The sequence below is a fragment of the Artemia sp. Qi Xiang Cuo genome, chromosome 12 (assembly GCF_049724085.1).
Source record: "Artemia sp. Qi Xiang Cuo chromosome 12, ASM4972408v1, whole genome shotgun sequence".
Classification (NCBI taxonomy): domain Eukaryota; kingdom Metazoa; phylum Arthropoda; class Branchiopoda; order Anostraca; family Artemiidae; genus Artemia; species Artemia sp. Qi Xiang Cuo.
This window is the reverse complement of record NC_142805.1, coordinates 60,295,641-60,319,174: the sequence shown is the minus strand read 5'-3', so window position 1 is coordinate 60,319,174 and position 23,534 is coordinate 60,295,641. Positions and strand designations below refer to the sequence as shown.

Here is a 23,534-nt window from a genome sequence, read left to right as displayed (position 1 = left end):
AGAAATTAAGAGCATATACAAAAATTACAGACATAAGAAATTAAGGCAAAAATCGAGGAATCTTAAATTTTAACAAGCACAAGCCTGTATTGGGTTTCTATTTCCTTCGTGAGAAACAGCAATTTGAAAAAAAACTTACCATCAAGGCAGATTGAAACAGCTGATTTACCACCCTACCAAAATCACTATTAGGTCCATTTATCTGCAGAGCAGCGCCATCTATTAGCTTTTGTAGTGATTCGCATTGTAAGGTATACGTAGGAGTGTTAAACTTCTGATAAAGAGAAGAAACGCGAGAAAGTGCATCCTCAGACCAAGCGAAAAGTTCTATTATTGCCTGAAAATGGGGAAGAAGATATAAACCATTTCAGTAGGCTTGGGACAGGCTGCATACGCAGGCGAGGTTTCTTCTTCAATAAAACAGATTAAAATCTTCTACCTTAGCACCATCTAGGATCAAAGCAGATTCTTAAAGGAAAAAAAAATAATAAATTTTTCAGTTCTTTCAATGGTAAAAAGCTACAGAAATGAACTCTCTCTAACTGAGTCTACCCACCTTCCGAAAAATGAGCTAAGCCTTTGCTTATTCCTGGATCAAATTTTAGTAACAAAAACGCGATGTGGTTTCATCTTCGTTTTATTGTCAATTTTTCTTGATATTTTATAATTAAAATAAGATGGGGATGCATGCCTTTCAGCTACGAAATCAGTAGTCGATCGGTATGGTGCTCGATATTTTGGGATCGGTGTGTTCCCATATTTTGGGATCGGTGTGGTTCCATATTTTAGGATCGGTGTGGTGGTAAACTCTCCTTGAATTTTTATACAAATTGAAAATCCAAATTGAATGTATGATTTTGTTTCATAAAAAGTCGGTTTTTTTACTAATTTTTTTTTTAGTAATGTACCGCAACAAGAAAGTTACCGAACTGGTTTAGAAATGCAAATCGTGGATAAATTATTCATAACGTAACTTTTTTAATTGAAACACCCCCTCCCCTGAAATGACTTAAACTATACCCTATTCCTAAATAAAATTCCAGCAAGGTTACTGCAATTTTGTTTTACCTTTATTGTAGTGTCAAATTTCTAAATGTCACAATTTTTGCGATTTTTTTTCTTCCAGTTTGATATTGATGCTAGCACTCAAATGCCAGCCAAATATAACTGCCATTTCTTTTGCTTTCAATTAGCCTTATTCCGCTCGGGATATTTATAAAATTTCCGATTTTCCTGATGTCCATGCGACTTTTTGCAAATTAAAAAGAAAAAAAGTTCAAAAATTATTAACTGTATAAAATCATTTTGATTAATAATGCCAGTAAAGTTAAAGTGGATGACTAAATTCAACAATAATTTATTCATTAGCTTAGCTTATATTGTTAACTTATCTTTCTAATTAACCATTCAAATAAAAAAAGAAGATATCCCGCGTCAAAGCCTTGATCATTCCCAGTGAATTTACCAAAGACATCAAATCAGTATGCTCCAAACACACACTCAATAATATGTGTATTCTGGTTTTCGTAACTATTTTTTCTACTATATGCGGAAAACATCCCCCGCGGAAAATACCCCTTCGTAAAATCCCCCCGCGGAACTTTATGCTTCGCCCTGCAGCTATTTTTCTTTCTTCAAAAATTTGGGTTTTGTAAGAAATCATACCTCAAAGCAGTCAAGGTCCTTTAGAGACGTTGGAGGGATTTGAATCAAATCGGATGCAATTTTTGATAAAGCAGAAGGCAATTTAGACACGCCAGCCGGAGACTCTTGCAAAAGTCTTAAGAACACAGCATGGAAAAGTGTTGGAAGTAATAATGTGAACACTTCTCCTGGAGTGAGAGCGTAGAAAAAGTCCAAAATCTGAAACAGGAAATAAAGCTTTAAAAAATTGATTAATACGCGTATCACAAGGATTCATGCTTCCATGCCTTCATAATAGAATTTAGGGTAATTTAAGATGAAATATAAAAAAATATTTGCAATCATCACACTAACCTAATTTAGGGATGACACACACAGTAAACATGTGCAGTGGGATCCATGAAAACACGCGTTAGCATATTTGCACTTTGAAAAGATTCAATACCGTGCAATGGAAATTATAGAAAAAATTGGCCGTTGAAACTAATATTTTCGTTAAATCACGAGACTTAACACGAAATATCCAAATCTTAATACAATAGTTTATACATAGTTTCTTTGAAGGTACGAGACCGTCTCAGAAACAAAGTCGACTACCACAATGGAACAAAAATCAGAGTATCAAGCTGTTTTATTTTTTAATTTTCCATTGACTTTCTTTGAATTTGTGATTGTAAATTTAGATACTTTTTTACTTTAAAATTTTTCTACTTGTGTGTTTGAGGGCATATGATTTTGTATGGACATATTAAAATTAGATTTCAGAAAGTCATTCAGTGTTCAGTGGTATTCATTATTTAGATTAGTGTTTTATTTTTATTCAATACCCGTCTGTAGCATGAAAACAAGGTGTTTTAACATGATAACAAGTTTTTTTTAAGCATAACATGTTTTTACTTGTTGTCCGAATTTTATTTTTTCACCTCGTTGATACATTTCCCAGTTTTGATTTTTGACTGACAAATACTTTTTCTGTTTTTATAATTTAATTTTGGTATTTTTTGTCAGTCTTTTAGCTTTCGCTTTCTTATGATTTTTTGTTTATCATATTTTCATTTATTGACTGAAATTCGAATTCAACCGTTTCGGCTTTTCTAATAAATATCTTATCTTAAATACTAATTTATCTTTTCTACAATTCTAATACAAGGTATCTGATACAAGTCTTTCAGATACAAGTTTATCTACAATTTATTTGATACAAGTCAAGTCTAGCTTACACATAGATGCATAGAAGAACTATTACAAAACGATTTCAGCTAAAACAAAATACAATTTTTTTTTAATGAAAAAGTATAAAGAAAGAGACGGATAAGAGAGAGATAGCGGAGAAAAACAAAGAGGAAGAAAAACAAAAGACATACAAAACGATGACGTAGGGCTCCATCTCAACTCTGACGTATGTATCCGTGAATAAAAAATTCAGATTCGTCACTCTTTCACCGAACATTCATTTATTTTCAAATATTAACTGCTGTTTAAATGGTAAAAATTAATCTTTTGTGGAACAATTTTATCGGATCACTGGTAAAGTTTACTTCAAAATGTGGGAACGCTGTTTGATACTCTTGTTCTACTTTGATCTGCTGATCCTCTTTTTGATAACAGCTTAGCAAACGGCTTATGGCGATTATTGTTCTTTATTATTTTATTTATTTTTATTTTAATATTCACAAATAATTAAATAAAAATTAACAACACTTTTGCACTGAAGAAAAGCCTGTGATGGTTTGCGGTCAAGCGAAAGTCCATGTAACTACTGATCTATTTAAATCAATATTTGATTTATCAAATAATAATAATAATAATAAAAATAATAACTATAATATTAATAATAAAAAAATATATTGAATGACAATTAAATAAAAATAACAAACATTAAAATAACTGAAATAAAAATATAAGAAGATAAATACAAATATAAAATAAATGATAGAAAATCCATTCTCCACCAAACATCAATACTCAACTAGCCCTCCCCTACCCTACCATCCCAACCCAACCCCTCCAAAACCCCCGTACACCCTTACCTCCCCAGCAACACTTCTTCCCCTAACCACCCTACCATTCGTACTAAAATTCAACAATTATCCCTCCTCGAAATCTTTTAAATTCTTTTTGAACTAAGGTACGTGTTCCGCCGCATAATGCTCACTGGAGGCTCATTCCAAATAGATGGGCCCAGATGTTCCATCGAAAATGAAAGTTGGAAACCACGGTGCAAGTCAAAAACTATATTATCACTTTGCATAGTTCCATAATTATGCAGGTCACTGTTTATTTGGTAAAAAACATTTTAAAAAATCGGGGGCTAAATCATTTATGAACTGAAACACAAATACTGTAGCTTGGTAATTTCTTGACCTCTAGGCGTGACAGCAATGCTAAAATACAGTCATAATCAGATCTTAGATCTTCAGGTATTATAATCTTCTTTTCAGCGATTTCGTGTTAGCAAAATTCCCTACTTTTGCATAAATTGACGAAAGGGTAGACTTTTTTGCTGGAATTTACAAATTACTTGAAATCATCAATTTTTTTCAATATCAAAGAAACTCACAATCTATTCCTTTAAATAAATAAACAAAAAAATACAAGACCTTTTCAGCTTCCTTGGTGTCATCGAAAATTCGTCTTTGTCGGCGAGCTGGGACAGCATAACAGTTCCTCCAAGTTTCAATCCATGTGTTGTTCTCTATTAGCATCCTTGGGCTCAGTTTACCTGAAAATTGTTGTAAAACTAATTATTAAACACATTATGGGGAAGTTAGGAAAGTTCGGCTCACCTTCATCACGGCCCAGGTTCGTCATTTCAAAATTACGCGAACAACAAGTGGCCACAACCCATGAAACTTCCCCGATAGAAGAGCCATCTAGTTGCGATACTTTTTTAGTTCAGACAATTCGCTTTTAGTTGTAAATAACTTTGTCTAATAATTTATAGCCTACTAACTATAAAACCTGTAAATAAAAAATAAGTTATATAAATAATTGATGGAAGCCCTAGTGGTTATAATAGCTGTCTTAGTCTGGATCTTCGGAATATTATTTCTACTCTGTATTCTAAAGATAGTCTTACAAAATAACCCCCAAGGGGCATGTAATAGCTTTTTATAAGGGGTCATCAGTGACCTGGGCATGACTGAGAAGGGTTTTTTCTGGAAATTTTATGGCCTAAAGTTCTCATGCTTCCTTTTGGAATATTGGCGGCATCTGCTGAAGTGGATTAATTTTGTGACAATTTGTGGAGGGATATGAGCCATATAGTGCCATAAATGAGCCATATAGTAACATAAAGACAAAGTTATACTTAAGAAAACTGATCTGTTTCTGAAGATGCTTGAATTATGTAGCCCTATCTTAGTTTTGACAAGATATATGAAGACGCTAAACTTCAGCTGGGGCAATCTGGGGTCTGGAGGGACCGCCCCCCCCCCTACTTCCCCATAGCATTTTAATTCCCTAAATAACTGGTAATTACCTCTTGAAAGTGAATCTGTTCTGCAGAACTCTTCTGCAGAACAAGACAAAAGCCAGGAATAAGCATGGTGTTCAAAATGACCTGATATAGACCATGATAAAAACTAAAAAAAAAATTGTAACATTTGCTGAACATATACAATTTCAATCATCACACTAATAACTAAATACACTAAATAAAATAAAAGCACTAAATAAAAACACTTAGACACAAAAAAAATAAAGACTGAACAAAAATACCCACCCCTGCTTTAGTTATTCCGAAAATATGTTATCAAATGCTTTGTTTTATTTTTATTTATCAATTGTTGCAGATAAGAAGAGGGGTTAGAAAATTCTTTCAACGATCTTCTAAAAGGATCCAACATCAAGAAAAGCTGGAAACCACTAAACTACCTGTTCTTTAAATTCCCCTACCGAGTCCCCCGGGATTATACAAAAAAATGTTGAATGGCCAGGGGCGATCATAGATTCCACCTAGTTTTCCAGGGATGGCTTAAATTCTTGAAAAAGATGGTAATTCAAAAATTTGACTCAATCAATTTGGTTATTGATCGGTTCAAATACCTGATACAACAATTGTTCGCATTTTGTTAGAAGATAGCGATTTGGTTCATCTACTGGACGCAACCCCCTCGTATACGTAATAATTTCTGTTCGTTTTAAGTTTTAATATTGCTCCTTACTTTCACTTGAAAAAGATTGTTTTTTATTTAATTTTTGATCGTTTTTTAAATAACGCCAGGAAATCTGGCTCCACCTCCACGGAAAAATTCCCTCCCCGTGCTGAACAATTCCATCCTGGTGAAAATTTACCCCGAACAATTACCCTTAACACCTCCACGCGTAAATTGAGTGTTTGTAAAAGAAATGACAGGGCTTTAGGCTGCGTATTCTTTCTGCTCAGGATGAAGTCTTATGAGATGCTTTTTCTGGTCATGTGTGAAATAACACAAGCAAAGAAAAATATGCACACAAAAAAAAGGTGCATCAAAATTCCTAAACTACCTTTATTGCTTGTGCATTATTAGATTTATTACATAATAACATAAAGCAGTAAATGTATTTACAAATACAGTTATTAGAAACTATAGAATAGTTTCTGTGGTAAAATTAATGTGGGAAACCTACAAATGTGGCTTATGATTCCCGGTTGATTGGGGTCCTTGCAGTTGTTATCCCCTACCAAGGAAGAGACTCATGGATTGTTTAGCCTTCTCAGACACGCAGGACCATTAAATATTCTTGTGCAGTATGTATGTAGCCTACGAAATCTAAGTTTTACATAAAGTAAAACTTAGATTTATACAGCGACAAAGATCACACTGTTTTTCTATCATAAATATAGAAAACAACTAAAAACAACAGGGATTTTTTTAAGACAGTGATAACCTTAACCCTAAATGAGTATTTCAACCCTATATCCAAGGGCCGTCCACAGCAAAACAATCAATGAAAATGTAAAAGAAACTTACATTAAAATAGGACAATCAAAACTAGATTTTTTATTTTAAATACGTAAAGTGAGATAAAAAGAGGCAGTTCATTCGAGTAAAATAAAAATAACTAAAAAGACGCTTTCAATGCTAATAATCTACCTTTTTGGCTGCTAACCTCAAAGGTCTTTCAAAAAGTTCGTAATAATGAACTGAAAGCAAGGAGCAACGTGGCTCAATAGTAACCGAAACTCTAAAAATGGAATTTTCATTACCGATAGATATATCAAAAGAATCGACTTATTACGCTGATTATAAATATAAGTTTAATTAAGTTAATACATCAAAGGCTCGAGCCTGTGGAAATTTACCTGATTTTCCAAAAAGCGTGGAAACACCCCCTAAAAGTCGAAGAATCTTAATGAAAGTCAAATCATCACATTCAGCATATTAGAAAACCTTATTGCTGAGGTTTCAACCTCCTGTCTACAAAAATGTGGAATTTTCTATTTAGCCAGTAGATAGATCACGGATCCATGTTTTTTAGTTTTGTTTTTTTTTCCAAGGGGTGATCGTATCGACCCAGTGGTCCTAGAATATCAGGACAGGGGTCATTCTAATGGAAATTAAAAGTTTAGGAGTTCTTTACAAATGACCAAATAGATTGGAGTGCAACTAGGCCCCCTCTCTCAACCCTTTTTTTCCGAAAACGTCCAAACAAATTTTTGAGATAATCATTTTGTTCATCATAGTTAAAAGACCTTTGGATATTTTTGCTTTTTGCTTTTTGGATATATTTGCTATTTGCTTTTTGGATACATAATGACTTGGGATATAACATGATCCCTTCACAGCACCAGGGGAAAGGTTTTTAGGTTATAAAATTTGCCCATTGTTTACGCATAGTATTTGTTATTGGGACGGTATGCATACATTTTTGGGTGGGTGGGGGACGAATTTTCTGCTGGGAGTTTTTCCATGGGGAAATTTTTCATTGGGAGAGAAGTTTTCAGGGGTGAACATGTCATGGGAAATTTTACACTGGGGGTATTTGCCAGAATTCCTATACAAGATTTTTTTTATGTGTCTTGCTTTCTCTTTTCCGTCCCAATTTTGCGCGTAGAGGTGTTAGGGTAATTGTCCGGGGTAAATTTTCACCGGGATTAAATTGTCTAGAGGGTATTTCCGTGGGGAGGGGGATTTCTCCGGGGACATGGGGCTATATTTCCTGGTACTATTTTAAAAACGATCAGAAATTAATTAGATTATTAGATGAATTACTTAGAAATTAGGCGATTAATTAGAACAATAAGAAGGTTTCTTAAGGGTACTAAAAAACTATTTCTGCTCGTTTTAAGTTAAATGTTGCTTCTTACTTTCAGTTGGAATTTTTTTTTATTCAATCTGTAACAGGCTCAGGGGTACTGCCTACTGGTTTTTTAATATAATTTCGTTAATCGTTTTTGAAGAAATTTGTGTAAAAAGCTTTCGGTGAATATTCCCCCAAATCCCTATTTAAAGAAATATTATAACTTATTTTCAGTCTCATTTCAAATGCTTTTCGAACAACTTGATTTTTGCCTAAATTCCAATTTCCAATTATTCATGTCCAATGAGGGAGGTTTCTTCAAAAAGAATTTTAAAGGCAGAATCATCAAAAGGATGGCTGCTTAAGCAGAATCAAAAGAAGTATTAGTACTATTAGAATTTAAATCTTTGGTTATGTAATCTTTATGCTGTTGGGTTTTTTTTGGGGTTTTTCTAAATTCTGATGGGTTCTACGAGCATAATAATTTCCACAGTCACATGGTATTAGATAGACCCCTCGGCGAGTTACGGGGGTTTTCTCTTTACCAGAGTTTAGGAAATTCATGGTTTTACAATTATCAATAAATACTACATACAGATTATTTTGTGTGTAAACTTTTTTTTCATTTGTAGTGATTTTTGGTATATACGGTACATAGATTATATTTTAGGACTTATTGGGACCCTCACATGATAAAAGACCTTTGATTTTACGGGAGTGTCTTTTTTAGTCTACGGCTTGTATCAAGAGGCAACGCTATAGCGTTGCCTATAGTAAAGACCATACGGCTCCAATGTTTTATTATTTATTTATTTATTATTATTTCTTTTTCCAAGAGGCACTTCAAATGGAAGGGGTCGTTGCATAAGATTTAGAGGGGGTGATTCAATTGAAAATCAAGAGTTCTAGTGACCCTTTTAACAGTTAAAAGTGATTGGAGGGCAACTAGCCCCCCCCTACGCCTTTTTTACCAAATGCATTGGATAAAAATTTTGAGATAGCCATTTTGTTAGAAATAGTTGAAAGATGATAACAAAAACTCCGGTGTCGACAGAAGCCCCCAGGGCCCGGGGCAGGTGTTGTCAGTTATGCCCTGGGGCAGATATGGTTCTTATGGAAGGAATGCTCGTATATACTTCAGAGATGGTTCATTTGATTAGAAATTAAAAGTTCTAGTTCACTTTTTAAGAGTCAAAAGAGATCAGAGGGTAACCAGCCCCCCCTCTCCATACTCTTTTTTCCAAACGCATCCGATAAAAATTTTGAGACTGCCATTTTGTTAAATATAATTCAAAGATCGTATAACAAAAGCTTCAGTGTCGACACAACCCCACAGGACCCAGGGGCAGGGGTTGTAAGTTGTGCCCTGGGGGCATATATGGTTCCTATGGAAAAGATGCTTGTATAAACTTCAGAGACGGCACATTTGATTGGAAATTGAAAGTTCTAGTTCACTTTTTAAGAGTTAAAAGATATCCCAGGCCAGCTAGCCCTCCCCCACACACACCCTTTTTTCCCCAAACCCATCCGATAAACATTTTAAGAAAGCCATTTTTTTAAAAATATTTCAAATATCAGACAAGAAAACTTCCTGTGTCGACACAACCCCCCACGGCCCAGGGGCAGGCGTTGTAAGTAATGCTCTGGGGGCATATATGGTTCTTAGGGATAGGATGCTCGTGTTACCTTCGGAGAGGGCTAATTTGATTGGAAATTGAAAGTTCTCGTTGACGTTTTAAGAGTCAAAAGAGATCGGAGAGCAACTAACCCCCTCCCCTCCACTTCCTCTTTTCCTCAAACCCATCTGATTAGAACTTTGAGAGAGTCAATTTTCCAAAATGGTTCAAAGATCACACAACGAACACTCCGGGGTCGACACAATCCTTCAAGGCCTGGGTTAGACGTTGTAAGTTATGCCCGGGGTGTATATATAGCTGTTGTGGAAGGGATGCTCGTATAAACTTAGAAAGAACTCACTTGCTTTAAAACTGACAGTTCTAGTTCAGTTTTTAAGAGTCAAAAGGGATCAGAGGGCATCTATCCCCCCACGCCCCTTTTCTCTCAAATGCATCCGATAAAAATTTTGAGACAGTCATTCTATTAAAAATAGTTCAAAGGTCAGAAAATAAAACTCCAGGGCACAACCTTCCAGGGTTGTGTCAAACACTGTCGACACAACCCCCCAGGGCTCGGGGGCAGGCGTTGCAAGTTATGCCCAGGGGGGATATATGGTTCTTATGGAAGAGATGCTCGTATAAACTTTAGAGAAGGCTCATTTGAATAGAAATTGAAAGTTCTAGTTCAATTTTTAAGAGTTAAAAGAGATCGGAGGGCAACAAGCCCCACCTCTACGCGTTTTGTTCCAAACCCATCCGATACAAATTTCGAGATAGCCATTTCTTTAAAATAATTCAAAGGTCAGATAACAAAAGGTCCGGTGTCGACACAACCCCTCAGGGCCCGGGGGCAGGCTATGTAAGTTGTGTCGTTGGGCCGTATATGGTTCTTATGAAAAGGACGCTCGTATAAAACTTCAGAGAGGGCTCATTTGATTGGAAATTAAAAGTTCTAGTTCACTTTCTCAGAGTCAAAAGAGATCGGAGGGCAACTAGCCCCTCCCTCCTCACGCCTTTTTCTTTTCCAAGCCCATCCGATAGGAATTTGGAGGTGACCATTTTCTTAAAAATAGTTCAAGCATCATATGTTAAAACCCGGGGTCGACGCAACCCCCCAGGTCCCGAGGGACAGGCGTTGTAAGTTATGCCCTGCGGGCATATATGGTTCCCACAGAAGGGGTGCTCGTATAAACTTCGGAGAAGGCTCATTTGATTGAAAATGGAAAGTTCTAATTCACTGTCAAGGAGTAAAAAGAAATCAAAGGGCAATTAGCCCCCCCCCTCCCCCGCCCTTTTTTCCCCAAACCCATCGGATAAAAATTTTGAGATAGCCATTTTGTTAAAAATAGTTCAGACTTCAGATAATAAATACTCTAAGGTTGACAAAAACCCTTTTTTTTTCTTTGATATTGTTACTTTGATACTAGTTTTTATACTTCGATGAGCATTTGATTTTGAAAAAAAAAAGTTTAAATTTGAAATAAGGAATTTTTAAAAACTTGAAACTTTTTGTAATCAAAAACGAACAAAACTTAATTAAAAAAAAAACTTTCTGAAATCGAAGTTTTTCAAAGAAAAGTAAAGGCCCTTTTAAACTCAAAATTAGCAGATACAAATACCGGTTAAAATTCAAACTCAAAACGCCCAGAAATTACTATTAAAAGCATAAATGAAACCCATAACAAACGGAAATTAAATAAACAATCACAACAAAAAAAACATACAACAAGTAATAATATAAATGAATAAATAAATCTTAAAGCGAGTAATGCTTAAATTGATCATTCACATCAAGCTTAAAACGAAAACAAATCTTGCTATTGAAGTGTAAATGAAACACAAAGCGAACAGAAATTAAATAAACAATCATAGCAAAAAAACATACAACAAGTAATAATATAAATGAATAAATAAATGTTAAAGCGAGTAATGCTTAAATTGAATATGCAAATCAAGCTTAAAACAAAAAAAAATCACTACAAACAAGAGTTTGGGTGTTACCTCCTTCTCTTACTGCAAAAGTCTAAGACCTAGTGCGTCATGGCGCTTTACTGAAAATTATATATGTCTTGACCAGTCTTGGAAAGTATAAACAAAATGAAATTGAATATTTGATATATAAGGATGTAAATGTTGAAAGATCCATCAGATCAAGATTTTATTTCACTGTCTTTTATTTTCATTTTCAATGCTGTAAGAACTGGAAAAGAAAATATTTGAAATATCACTCGTTTGCAGTGAAGCGCCACTGACGCAATAGGCTTTAAGTTTTTACAGTTAAGGAAGGGGGCAGTATCCAAACTCTTATTTGTGGCGAAACTATATTCGTCTTGAACAACTTTAGAAAGAACAAATAAATTAAACTGAATATTTGATGTATAAATATATTAGTTGCTGAAAGCTCATCAGTTCAAAATTTTACTGTAATTTTAATGTTTAAAATATTTTTAATACAATTCGTTTTCAGTAAAGTGCCAATGACGCAGTGAGTTTTAGACTTTTATAGTGAGAGAAGGAGGCAATACCCAAACTCTTGTTTGTAGGGATTTTTTTCGTTTTAAGCTTGATTTGTATATTCAATTTAAGCATTACTCGCTTTAAGATTTATTTATTCATTTATATTATTACTTGTTGTATGTTTTTTTGCTATGATTGTTTATCTAATTTCTGTTCGTTTTGGTTTTTATTTATTCTTTAATAGTAATTTCTGGTTGTTTTGAGTTTGAATTTTAACAGGTACTTGTATCTGCCGATGTTAAGTTTAAAAGGGCCTTTACTTTTCTTTGAAAAACCTATTTTTCGGAAAGTTTGTTTTAATTAATTACTAATAAGGACAATGGAGCACCCGTTTCCAACAACCATGTCTTTGATAAATTTAGTTTTGCTGTGATGTGAGATTCAGAGCAAATTTTTAAGGCACAATCGACGAGAGCAGTTACAACAGCTCCTTCAACTTGTGGGGGGTGATTTGATTTAAATTGAAGGTATCTGGTGTTTTGTGTTTATTTTCCGTAAGTAGTAAAATCCACGTTATCAATCCTGCGAATAATTAACCCACCTAGAAACGTTACTTTATTTTCAATTTCAAATGTAAACTATAAAATTTCTGTCATATACATTAAGGTAACCTAAAAATCCCCTACGCTAATTTTCCCCATATTTCCAAAGTGGTATTGCGTCATCCAAGTAATGTCCCAAATAGATATGTTTTAAAAAAATAGGAATTTAAAGCCCAATTTTCAAGGTTTTTTACATAAATTTTCGCCAGTAACCCATATAGAGGTGCTCCCATTGGTAGGGGTATTCCCAGAGTCGCGTCTACAACAGCATAAGATGACATAACCAAAGTTTAAATTCTAATAGGAAGTATATTTCTAGTGATTCTGCTTTAAGCAGCCATGTTTTTGATAAACCCCACCATAAAATACTTTTTGAATAAACCTCCGTCATCAGCAATGACTTAGGCATAAAACAAGTTGTTTGAGAAGAAATTGAAACAGACTCAAAATAAATAATAATATTTGTTTAAATAGGGATTTGGGGGAGTATTCACCAAACGCTATATACACAAATTTAATAAAAACAATTTAACAAATTATATTAAAAACCATTAGACACTACCACTGAATGTGTTACAGCTGCCAAAAAGGTTAGCTGCCAAAAAGGCGAGATTAGCCTTGAAAGCGTATTTTCAATTATTTTTATATCGCTCGAACTAATTCCTTCTTTTTATCTTACTTCACGTATCAATCCTGATTCAATGTCTCTGAAGTAATTATGCCAGGACTGTTTAAAAATGTTTTAATGTTCGTATTTTCGTGTAATTTTTTTTTTATTTCTTCATTTGCTGTTTTGCTTAGGGCGGCCCTTGGATATAGGGTCTAATATAGGTTAGATGACGCGTCATCTAACCTAAGATAACTTATATTATATTAAAAATAAAATTCTCAGTATTTTCTACTTTTTGTTTGTATTTAGTATTTTAGATTAGCTAATTTTATTAGATTAAGCTAATTTTAATTAGATTAAGCTAATTTTATACAAAAACCCTCAAAAACTAATTTTAACGCTCTATTATGTATATGGGAGCAAGGAAGTAATTGCCAAATATTGCCAAAGTAATAACAGATTAATTAAAAATTAAATAATTAAAATAAAAACTAATTATGTAAGATTAAAGACTTGACAGAGTTAAAAGTGGAGGTATTACGCAAATTAGAGTTCTCTTAATCCTTTTTCTTTTCATTTGAAGCTTTGACTTTGAATATTTTTAAAGAAAAGTAGGCCCATAACATATTTTTATAAAAAGAACTTCTATAAAAGAACACATTTTTTAAAAACTGAGTGAATCTATCGACTTTTTGCCTGAAACTGTCAAATAGCATTTAAATGCAAAGAAAATTGATAAATTACGATTTGGATTGGGAATCTATATGCAGCATAAGCAAAGCTCAGTAGAAAAATAAAAGTTGAATAGGGGTTGGGAGGGGAGATGTGCCTCCTAGATTTTTGCCACTCACCTATATTTTGGAAAATGCCTTTTTTGGTATTTTGATTGAAAAAAAAATGCCTTTGCCATTGGAGAATATCAGGCCGGCTTTCGCCCTGGGATATCAACAATCGATCAGATATTTGTCTTTCGACAACTCATGGAACAATATATTGAATTCAACCAAGAACTCTACCAACTATTCGTTGATTTCCGTCAGGTATTTGACCTTATATGGCGCGAAGGACTCTGGCATATCCTCCTTCGCTACGGGATCACTTTTGAGGTCGTCCAAATAATCAAGAGTCTGTACGACCAGTTCCGTGGCTAAGTAATAACTGCTGATAGGCTATCAGAACAGTTCATAACTTCGTCAGGAGTTCTCCAGGGTTGCATCTTATCCCCACGACTCTTTAACCTCTCTCTAAATGCCACTTTGTCACTGATGCAGTCGGAATATGGCGCAACAATAGGAGAGCTGCTAATAACAGCCCTTCTCATTGTGTAGCCAAATCTACACAAGAACTGTAGGCACAAGCTGATAAACTCTACAATACGACAAAGCCGTTCGGGATCGAGATCAATGCGAGCAAGACCAAAGTCATGGTAATTACGAGACGTGAACTGAACAACCCGCCCATTGTCACTATAGGCGGGAGACAGGTTGAAACGGTTGACCACTTCCTGTACCTTGGTAGCCCAGTTCCTCAGATAATTGCCATAGCTCTGACGTGAAACATCGACTTGCACTTGCTAGCTCTAGCTTCCGAAGACTAGCCGACATCTGAAAAATTGTCCACCTATCCAACAGATTGAAGTTGCTACTATTCAACAGTTTTGTAATATCCAAAGTTATTTATAGATACCAAACAAGGACCCTGAAAACTGAAGACGAGATGAAACTACTAGCTTTTGAGATGAAATGCCTCCGGCGCATTGCTAGAATCAAATACACCGACCGAATCACAAACGTGGAAGTACGTCAAAGGCTCCAGTCCACTGAAACCATTCTCAGTAAAATCACGAAACAACAACTGCGCTAGTTCGGCCATGTCAAGCGAATAGAGCCGAGCCGCCTCCCGAAAATCGTCCTCGAAGGATCACTCCATGGCCTTTGTCCACGAGGCAGACCACGAAAACGATGGATGGATAACTTCCACTTCGACACCGTCAAGATAGCCCAGTTATGACGTATCGCACCAAACAGAGCAATGTACCGAGCCCTTTTGCATGAGCTAGCAACAGCAGTGGCCCCAAACGTCCCACGAGGATGGCCGGGACTTAAGTAAGTTAAGTAAGTATTGAAAAAAGTGAAAAAAAACTATCCTCCCCATACATTTTGGAAAGTATATTTCTCCCCCTAAAATTTTTGTGAACTGACGGCACTGACCATGTCATGACCAGGACAACCACTATTAGTTATTTATCACCATTTTGGAATCTTTCAAAGCAATTGCTCAAAACAGTAATAAACAGGCATATACTTACCTCCGTATTCTAATTCTGCATCAGAAATCCAATCGGTCGAAGAATGCCATCTAATGAAGTCTTCAAATATCGCACTTGGGTTAGCGGCCTTGAAAAAAAAATGAATTTGAAGAACTTCCGCAGCAGTTTATGCGCTCATATACATTTTATAGGGTCGTAAAAATGAATAATTGGAGATGTTGCAATTAAAATCTAACCTTTTAAACTGTTTAAAAGAAGGCGTAGCTTATTATCTTCCTAGATTAATTTTATTGCTCGATATTCATGGTAATGAAAGTGTAGCCCGCCATTGCACCTAAAATGGATTAATTTTGAAGTTGGTGAAATATACTTCTGAAGTTTCGATGAGGTGGGCTCCTCCAGATGAAGAGGTAAGTCGAATAGGCACAATAAGAGGTTAAAATAAGTCCAATTGGCACCATAATAGGCGCCATAGAGAGGTAAATCCATAGGCATCAGGTACTATTTCAGACCCTTTTCAGCGTCATCTTGACTTTCCCTGAATATAATTTATAAGGTAACTGACCAAAAAAATTTCATAGACCATACTACCTTTCCACTCATAGTTAAAAGAAAAAAAAATTGTTAATGGGTAAAACTTTTAATGAGAGGGTGAACGTTGACAGGAAAAAAAAACTTTTTGTGCAAAAATAAGAAATATCCAAATATTTCGGCCTTATACCCAATATCAACGGTAGAACAAGGGAAGAAAAACAAGAAGAAAGAACTAGCTTCACAAATTACTACATACATAAAGGGTGAAAAGACAAAGAACACTACGGTATATCAAAATAAAAGAAAATCACATTCCATAAATTTGGTTAATTAACTCCCATCCTGCCAGGTTGCCCAACTCGGGGCATCTCATGACAGTGTTTTTCACCTTTTGAGAGTATTTTGACAGTAATGGGGCTCTTCGGGATAAAAACAGAAGGAGAAAAAGAGAATAAACTAAATTAAAAAATTACCCCATACTTAGAAAGATAAGGATAAAAAAACACTAAAAAAAAAAAAAAAAATGAAAAAGAATCACGTTTTATAAACTTCCTTATTTAACCCTCATTTGACATTATGACAGTATTTTCAGCATATCTCCCTGCTTATCGCAGTCATCAGCAGCACTGAGAGAGAAGGGGTGGTCAGAAGACTTTTCCTATCACCGCTTGGGGGGTCGTCCTCTTGGTAGACCCCGACGCAGCACGGATTTATCGGCGTCACGTCACCGATGAAAGACACGGCGGCGTGGAAAAAAATTTCGGTGGCGTGCCAGCGCACCATCGGTCTGTCTATATTTAACCTTATGTTTTTGTAGTGATTTGCTAATTTCGGTGTGCTAAGCAAGCTAGCCTGCTAAGTAACTTTGTAAAAGTGTATGGAAAATAATTTATAATAAGAAAACCGAAATTAAAGCTTACAGACAGAGTAAAAAGAAGTGTATATAAAGTGGGAGGGGGCTTGAGCCCCCAAGAAAATTCACTAGATTTTCAAGAAAAAAATTTTTTTCTTACTTGCAGCAGTCCTCTTGATTTCTTGCTGCATGGTTTCATAATTTATTTGAAGTGGCTGACATCAATAAAATTTTTCCCCTTTACAGATTTTATTTTGCTTTCATACATTTACTAAGACCATTCACTTCTATGATCTATCTCAAGTCATGAGGCGTAATTGAGAGGATTACAAAGTATTCTTTTCTGTAAAATTTTTCTTCCTTCATAAAACGACCTCACAATGTTATGGATTAATAAAAGATTTAAACTGATTGGATCCATGATAATATTGAAAATGCCACAATAGTTTTGATTTGTTTATAATTTTGAATACGAAAAACAGAGGGGGGATATCTTCAATTGTTATTTTTGTCTGATTACGCAGATGAAAACTTTAGCTCAAATCAACAATTCTACTACTAATATTACTAACAACAACTCACGGCAGCACCAAGCCACCTGAGGCCAAAACAGCTACGCACGCTCCGCCTCCATTCCGATATACCCAAAGCCTTTTTCTTTACATCCTCCCAGGAAGTTACCATTTCCATTGTATCTTTTTTACGACATACTCCCAGCCCAACCGTGGACGACCTGCTCTCCGTTTAGTCATAGGTGGTCGAAAAGAACAATCTTCGGCAATCTGTCATCCTTCATCCGCCAAACGTGCCCTAGCCATCTCAACCTTTCTCTCATTATAGCCCTAGACGGGAGGATTGAACTAGACTTTTCGTACAGCCTACTGTTTGAAATACGGTCAGTCAGCCCGGTACCCAGAATAATCCGTAGGCTATTTCTCTGGAAAACATCTAGCAAGTCCTCATCCACTTTTCGGAGCGCCCATGCTTCAGAACCATATTTGAACACCGTCGTCACTGTAGCTTCCAATATTCTAATCTTGTTTGCAGACTTATCTTCCTATTTTTCAAACTTTTTTCAACTGTGAAAAAAACACCATGAGCCTTAGCTATTTTACTTCTAACACCTTCACTGCTCCCACCGTCTTTACTAATAATACTACCAAGGTAAATGAAACTGTTCACCTGATCAATCTTTTCGTTACACAACGTCACCTTTTCATCTTCACTTACTCCTAGTCTTAGCGACTTACTCTTCTTAACATTAATTTTCAGACCTATCCTAGCACCCTGAACTCGCATGATCTCTAAAAGTTCATTCATTTTGCTAACATTTTCATCTAGGATGCTTAAATCATCAGCATAATCTAAGTCCAGGAGAGTGTTTCTTCCCCATTTGATTACACGTTCTCTCATTACTTTCATTGTGCTGTTTAAGACAAAGTTTATCAAACAGATCATATAAATGGGGATTGAACACACTGCTTAATTCCTGATTTAATACGAAACCAGCTACTAAACTCATTCCCTACTTAACCACAGCGAGGCTATTCTCGTATATAGCACTAATCACTTTAATTTATTTGTCTGGTATACCATACAAGGATAAAACCTTTATAAATGCTCTTCGCTAATACCTTCGCTAAAGCTCTTCTATCAGCTAAATCAAATGCTTGCTCATGATCGGTAAAATTGAGGACTAAATGTGTTTGATGACACTTCTCAATTATTAGCCTAAGAGTGAAAATCTGTTCCACATATTCTCTACAACTGCACAGTTCTTCTCTTAAAACTTTGTCTACAGCATCTCTGAGTCTAAAAGTATCATCATACTAAGCAATTTGCTACCTACAAAAACCAGGCTAATGTCTGTATAGTTACCACGCTCAAACTAATTACCTCTTTTACATGGGTTTAGTTAGGGATTCCCTAAACTTGCTAGGTACTTCCGCTCTTTGAAAAATCATATTCATAATCTTCAGTGTCTTATTTCTAAAATCATAGCCACCAAATTTAAGAATCTCATTTACCACACTATCAGCAGCTGGGGCTTTATTATTTTTTTTATCCTTTTAGCACTGTCACTAATTCTTCCTCAATAAATAAATCATCCTTCACATCCAGGGTGTTCTCATTTTCCTCTTTATCTTTTCCTCTAACTTTATCTCGGTCTAGCACATTCTCAAAATGTTCTACCCATCTCTCTTTAACTCTTTCCTTATCACTAATTGTGGTCCCATTCATATCTTAAACTCGAATAAGTCCAGATTGACTACGCTCTCTAAATTTATTAAGATGCCAGTACAATATTTTACTACTATGCCGTCTAGCTGCATGTTCTAGATCCTCAACAATTTTATCCATAGTCTCTACTTCATGCCTCCTTAGTGAATTGAAGTTATCAAGTATTTTGCAGTAGGTTGCATCAAGACATGGCTAATTGTAGACAGAGAAAAACAAAGACAGATAGTCCAAGTAATTGAAAGGCAAATATTTAAATGGCGGGGGCACGGGTAAATGGCAGGAGTATGCATGACTCTCTTATTGGACACATACTTGTTTGTTAGTTTTTGGAAAAGCATGCCTGCCTAGAGTCTCAGGCATAATATTTTAATGCTTTCTCCACTTTCTTTACATTCCTGTTATTTTCATATGATCTCTCACTCAGATAATTCTTATACAAGCCCCCTCGCCTCTCTTAAAAACATAAAGCCTTTTCAATAATATTCCTAACTGCGTTCCTACCTTTCTTTCCTAAGACACCATCAGCAACTTCACAAATTATTTTCCTAAAATTATTCCATCCATCTTCTACATTGTCAAATTTTAAACTCTCCAGATTAGTATTCAACTGTTCCTGGAAAGTTTCTCTCAGATTCTCGTCCCGGAGTCTACCAACGTTGTAGATTCTGTGAAGGTAGTTACCCGTCCGAAATTTCAGCTTTAAATTAACCCTAGACACTATTAGATGCCATATTTCCCTTGCTTTACTTTATTGCTCATTGTTCAACTTTGGCGAAAAAAGATGAAAAATAAATAGGTCAAACCAATGCAAAAGCAGTAAATTTTCGAAAGCGAATAACTTGTTTCAGGTCAAAAGCAAATTTTACTTTCTTAGTTTAAAATATGCTGATTAATATCTGTTCCAAAAAGTTCATTTGGATTTTGAAAAGAAGAGAGGAATAAGATTAAAATTTTGTGGGGAAATGTAATCAAATCCTCAAAAGAATTTCAGATTTTTTGAACGATTTCAGATTTTAATTCGGCTTTAAACTTTATTTAATAATTATACATATCACTCTGAGACTTCCTTCGCAGATTTTATAAGTTGTACTACTCAATTTTGGATCTTCTCTACCGGGTTTTGGAATCGGTATCGAAATCAGATTGAAATTTTGGAACTACTCCATTTTTTTTCTCGGATTCAGTATAACTTTGGATTTCTGGTCCAAATTTTACTGAATCTCAAAAATTTTGGGTGTCTGCTAGAATGGAGATAGAAAGCAGGATCCAACTGCTTTCACATTCAATGCAGCTTCCATTTTTCAAACTTCTTCCTAGCTAAGGCCTTCAAACTGGTCTTAACTTAAATGCTATGAGGTATTTGCAAGACGTTGCTGTTTGTTGAATTTATTCTTCTTCTCCCAAACAAACTGAGTCCTTAGCTTCTTCTCTGTCCTGCTACACACAAAGAAAAAAACTGTTTCATTGGCTATAGCGACAGGTATCATGGAAACAGATACACGGATGGATGCAAACGATAACGCTTATTGAATAGCGAAAAACTAAAAGCCAGGAAAAAAGACTCTTGCCTGTTTATTTGGATTTGAGCTATACATCACCTGGGGTGTTTAAACATATTTGAAACTCCTTCCTAATGATAAAAAAACGGCATCAGCCGGTGACGCATCGAAATTTTTCGGCGCTACGCCACGGCGTGTCACCATTTCCCCTAAAAATTAGCTATTCGCCCCGAAAGGAAAAATAGCGTGGCGCCGGGGTCTACCTCTTGGGTGAGAGGCATTAATTCTTCATTGAAAGGCTGTTTTGAGCAGCTGGGCTGGGGACAAAAGCTGGGCGTGTCCTAACAATCGAAGCTGTCCGTGTTGGATGGTCTTCATGATGGTTTGAGAGTAGTTTAGAGAGAGAGTAGCTGTTTGTATGATATGTAATCCAAGTAAGGGATTCCACCATTTAATAAACTACAGTCGTTGCTTTAAAGTCCAATGCAAGAAGGTATCCAGGATTTTTTTTTTGGGGGGAGGGGGAGTGCAAAAAAACATTAAAAGCGTATCAAAAGTGTGTTTATGTTCAATTTTGTTACGTTTTTACGAGTCGGACAAACATTTGGGGGATGGTTTAAACCCCGTAACCCCCTCCTGGATACAGCCTTGGTCCAATGTGGTAATTCACGTACTAACAAAAGACATAGTTACTACTACATAGCATTGTGTATAGACCCTGGCGCCGCGCCGATGAGGGAAAACCGGTGGCGGCGGGGCCAAAAACAGCGCGCCGCACCACCGGTAAGACGTCGGCAGCACGCCGCCAGTAAGATGGTGGCGGCGCGCCGCCGGCGCGATCAATGTTGAGCGCAAACATTAATGTTTTCATCAGTCTTTCTCAAATCACAGCTTAAATTTACAACAGATTCGAGCCTATTCATGAGTTCAAAAATTCACAAGTCGCTGGCTGGAAACTGGTCTTATTCATCAAGAGAAGTAGAAATCTGGTAGAAATGAAATGGCTGTGGCGTTTCAGAACCCTTGCATAATACGAGTAGTTGAAGTATGTATTAGCTATGTATTCTTAACATAAATAATTATCAAAATTTGTAGTTTTTTTCATCGAGCATTACTGCATACAAAACTTCAAATACCGTATCACAAAATTCGTCATTTATCTGTGTAAAAACTTCGAATATAACTTTGAACTTAGAAGCTTAATTTTTTTCATAATGCCCTTTGCCTATATCTGTTTTGTCACCTTTGAAGCAGTTGAAATGGGCGACTTTTATATTGATTGTTTTTTTTGTTTTTTTTTTGCTCTGTTGGATTCCTAAAAAAGCCTTATTGTATTAAAAACTTGTTCTTAATAACAATTAAAAAAATGAATTTTAAAGTTTTTTTTGGCTTCTTTATAGAATATATGTCATGTAGGCTAAGGATGAACTGCTGCTTTTTCTATTGGTTTTGGCCGCTGTTTTGGATACTATTCATTTTTTCTTTTAGCGTTTCATTCCAAATTATAAATTCATAAATACCTAATATCTGTCAAATTATAAACTGCATCTAAAAGGAGTAAATTTATCAAATTGAAAAATACATGATGAACACTTCACATGAGAACACTTCAATTACAATGACACAAAAAACACTAAATGGTTTATTCGGTACGAAGAAAAATGAAGTGTCAGCTATTTTCTTCGGTAAAAAATGAAAATCTCATCCGTTTTAAATGTAATTAAATGAAATAATATGCAGACTGAAGTAGCTCCAGGAAGATGTTGAGATTTTCATCCTAATTCGTCACTTTTAATTCAAGCAAAATATTAGGATACTTAGTATCATTTATTGAGTCTAGGCTTTAATTTCCAAATGCTCACAAGAACGACCAAATTTAAGAAAGTCGCAACAATAAGTCACCTGTGGTCAAAATACTCAGACTCCTCATTGATCACAATCCAGGCTCAAAGCTTCTGCTATGGTCATTTCCATGGAAATCTCCAAAGAGTTTCTTTTTAAAATATCTTTCAAGCGTAGTTAGGGGTATTTAGCCTTTTTTGCTTTTCTTCAAAGCTTTGAAAAAAGTGTTATAATATTCCAAATGTTACATTGTTATATTTGTCCCTATTTTTGGTAATCATTTGTGGGGTGATCGAATTTTTTAAACTACTGTAGATACGTAAAAACGTTGCAGCATCTAGTACCCTGAGGTCACAAAACTGTCAAAGACTCCTCCTTGAACCTCCCAAATTGAAAGCTTTTATTATGACCTGGCCTTTTAATGTAACTTGGGCACTGGACCACCTTGATAGGATGCCGTCTCTGCTTTAAATTAAAAAGAATTAACGTTTTGGGAACCCTGCTTTCAATAAAAAAAATTCGATATATTATCATTTAAATGTAATACCTCCCGACCCCCCCCCCTCTGGATACCACCTTGATAGGATACCGTCTCAACTTTCATTATAAAAAATAATTTACTTTATAATTAACTAGGTCACTATATGGTTCAAACAAACACGCAAAATAACGTTAAACACCTTAGTGTTCCTTGAAAAAAAATTAAGGGTATGAGTTAAGGGGTGCAAAGACAATAACAAAAATATCAAAATTATTCAGATATACCTCAAATTATTGGAAAACTGTGTCATAGATTCGCCGTGGTATTCAATAAGATCCAAAGAATATAATTAAAAGGGAGCACACACAAAAGCCAAATTAGGCCAGTAGCCTATGAGAAATCGCAAAATACCCAAGACAATGAACAAGTCCTAATGGGGGGCCCTGGGTCTATCAAAATATTTCAATGATTTCCCAGGAAATTTGATATCATTTTCTTCTGTCTCCACTTTAAATGAAAAAATAATTATCTTTTTGGCATCCCTGTTTTCAATGAAAAAATGAGGTATTATCATTTAAAAATGATAGCCCCCTATTTTTTTTTTGGGGGGGGGGATAAAAAGTTTCAGAAAGAAGATTGTATTTTCTATATGGCATTCAAC

At 35.4% G+C, this 23,534-nt stretch overlaps 1 protein-coding gene across 5 annotated transcripts in view; it reads right to left on the bottom strand.

Moving 5' to 3' along the window:
- The window catches only part of Rab3GAP1 (RAB3 GTPase activating protein subunit 1), a 350,147-nt gene that overhangs the window by 14,170 nt on the left and 312,443 nt on the right, over positions 1 to 23,534 (bottom strand). For all 5 annotated transcript variants that reach the window (XM_089098391.1, XM_089098393.1, XM_089098390.1 and 2 more), the window contains exons 5-8: positions 15,463 to 15,550; positions 4,245 to 4,366; positions 1,666 to 1,863; positions 140 to 337 (exon numbers count right to left, since the gene is read on the bottom strand). In XM_089098391.1, the coding sequence (XP_088954517.1) occupies positions 140 to 337; positions 1,666 to 1,863; positions 4,245 to 4,366; positions 15,463 to 15,550 (606 nt within the window). The remainder of the gene's footprint in view (positions 1 to 139; positions 338 to 1,665; positions 1,864 to 4,244; positions 4,367 to 15,462; positions 15,551 to 23,534) is intronic.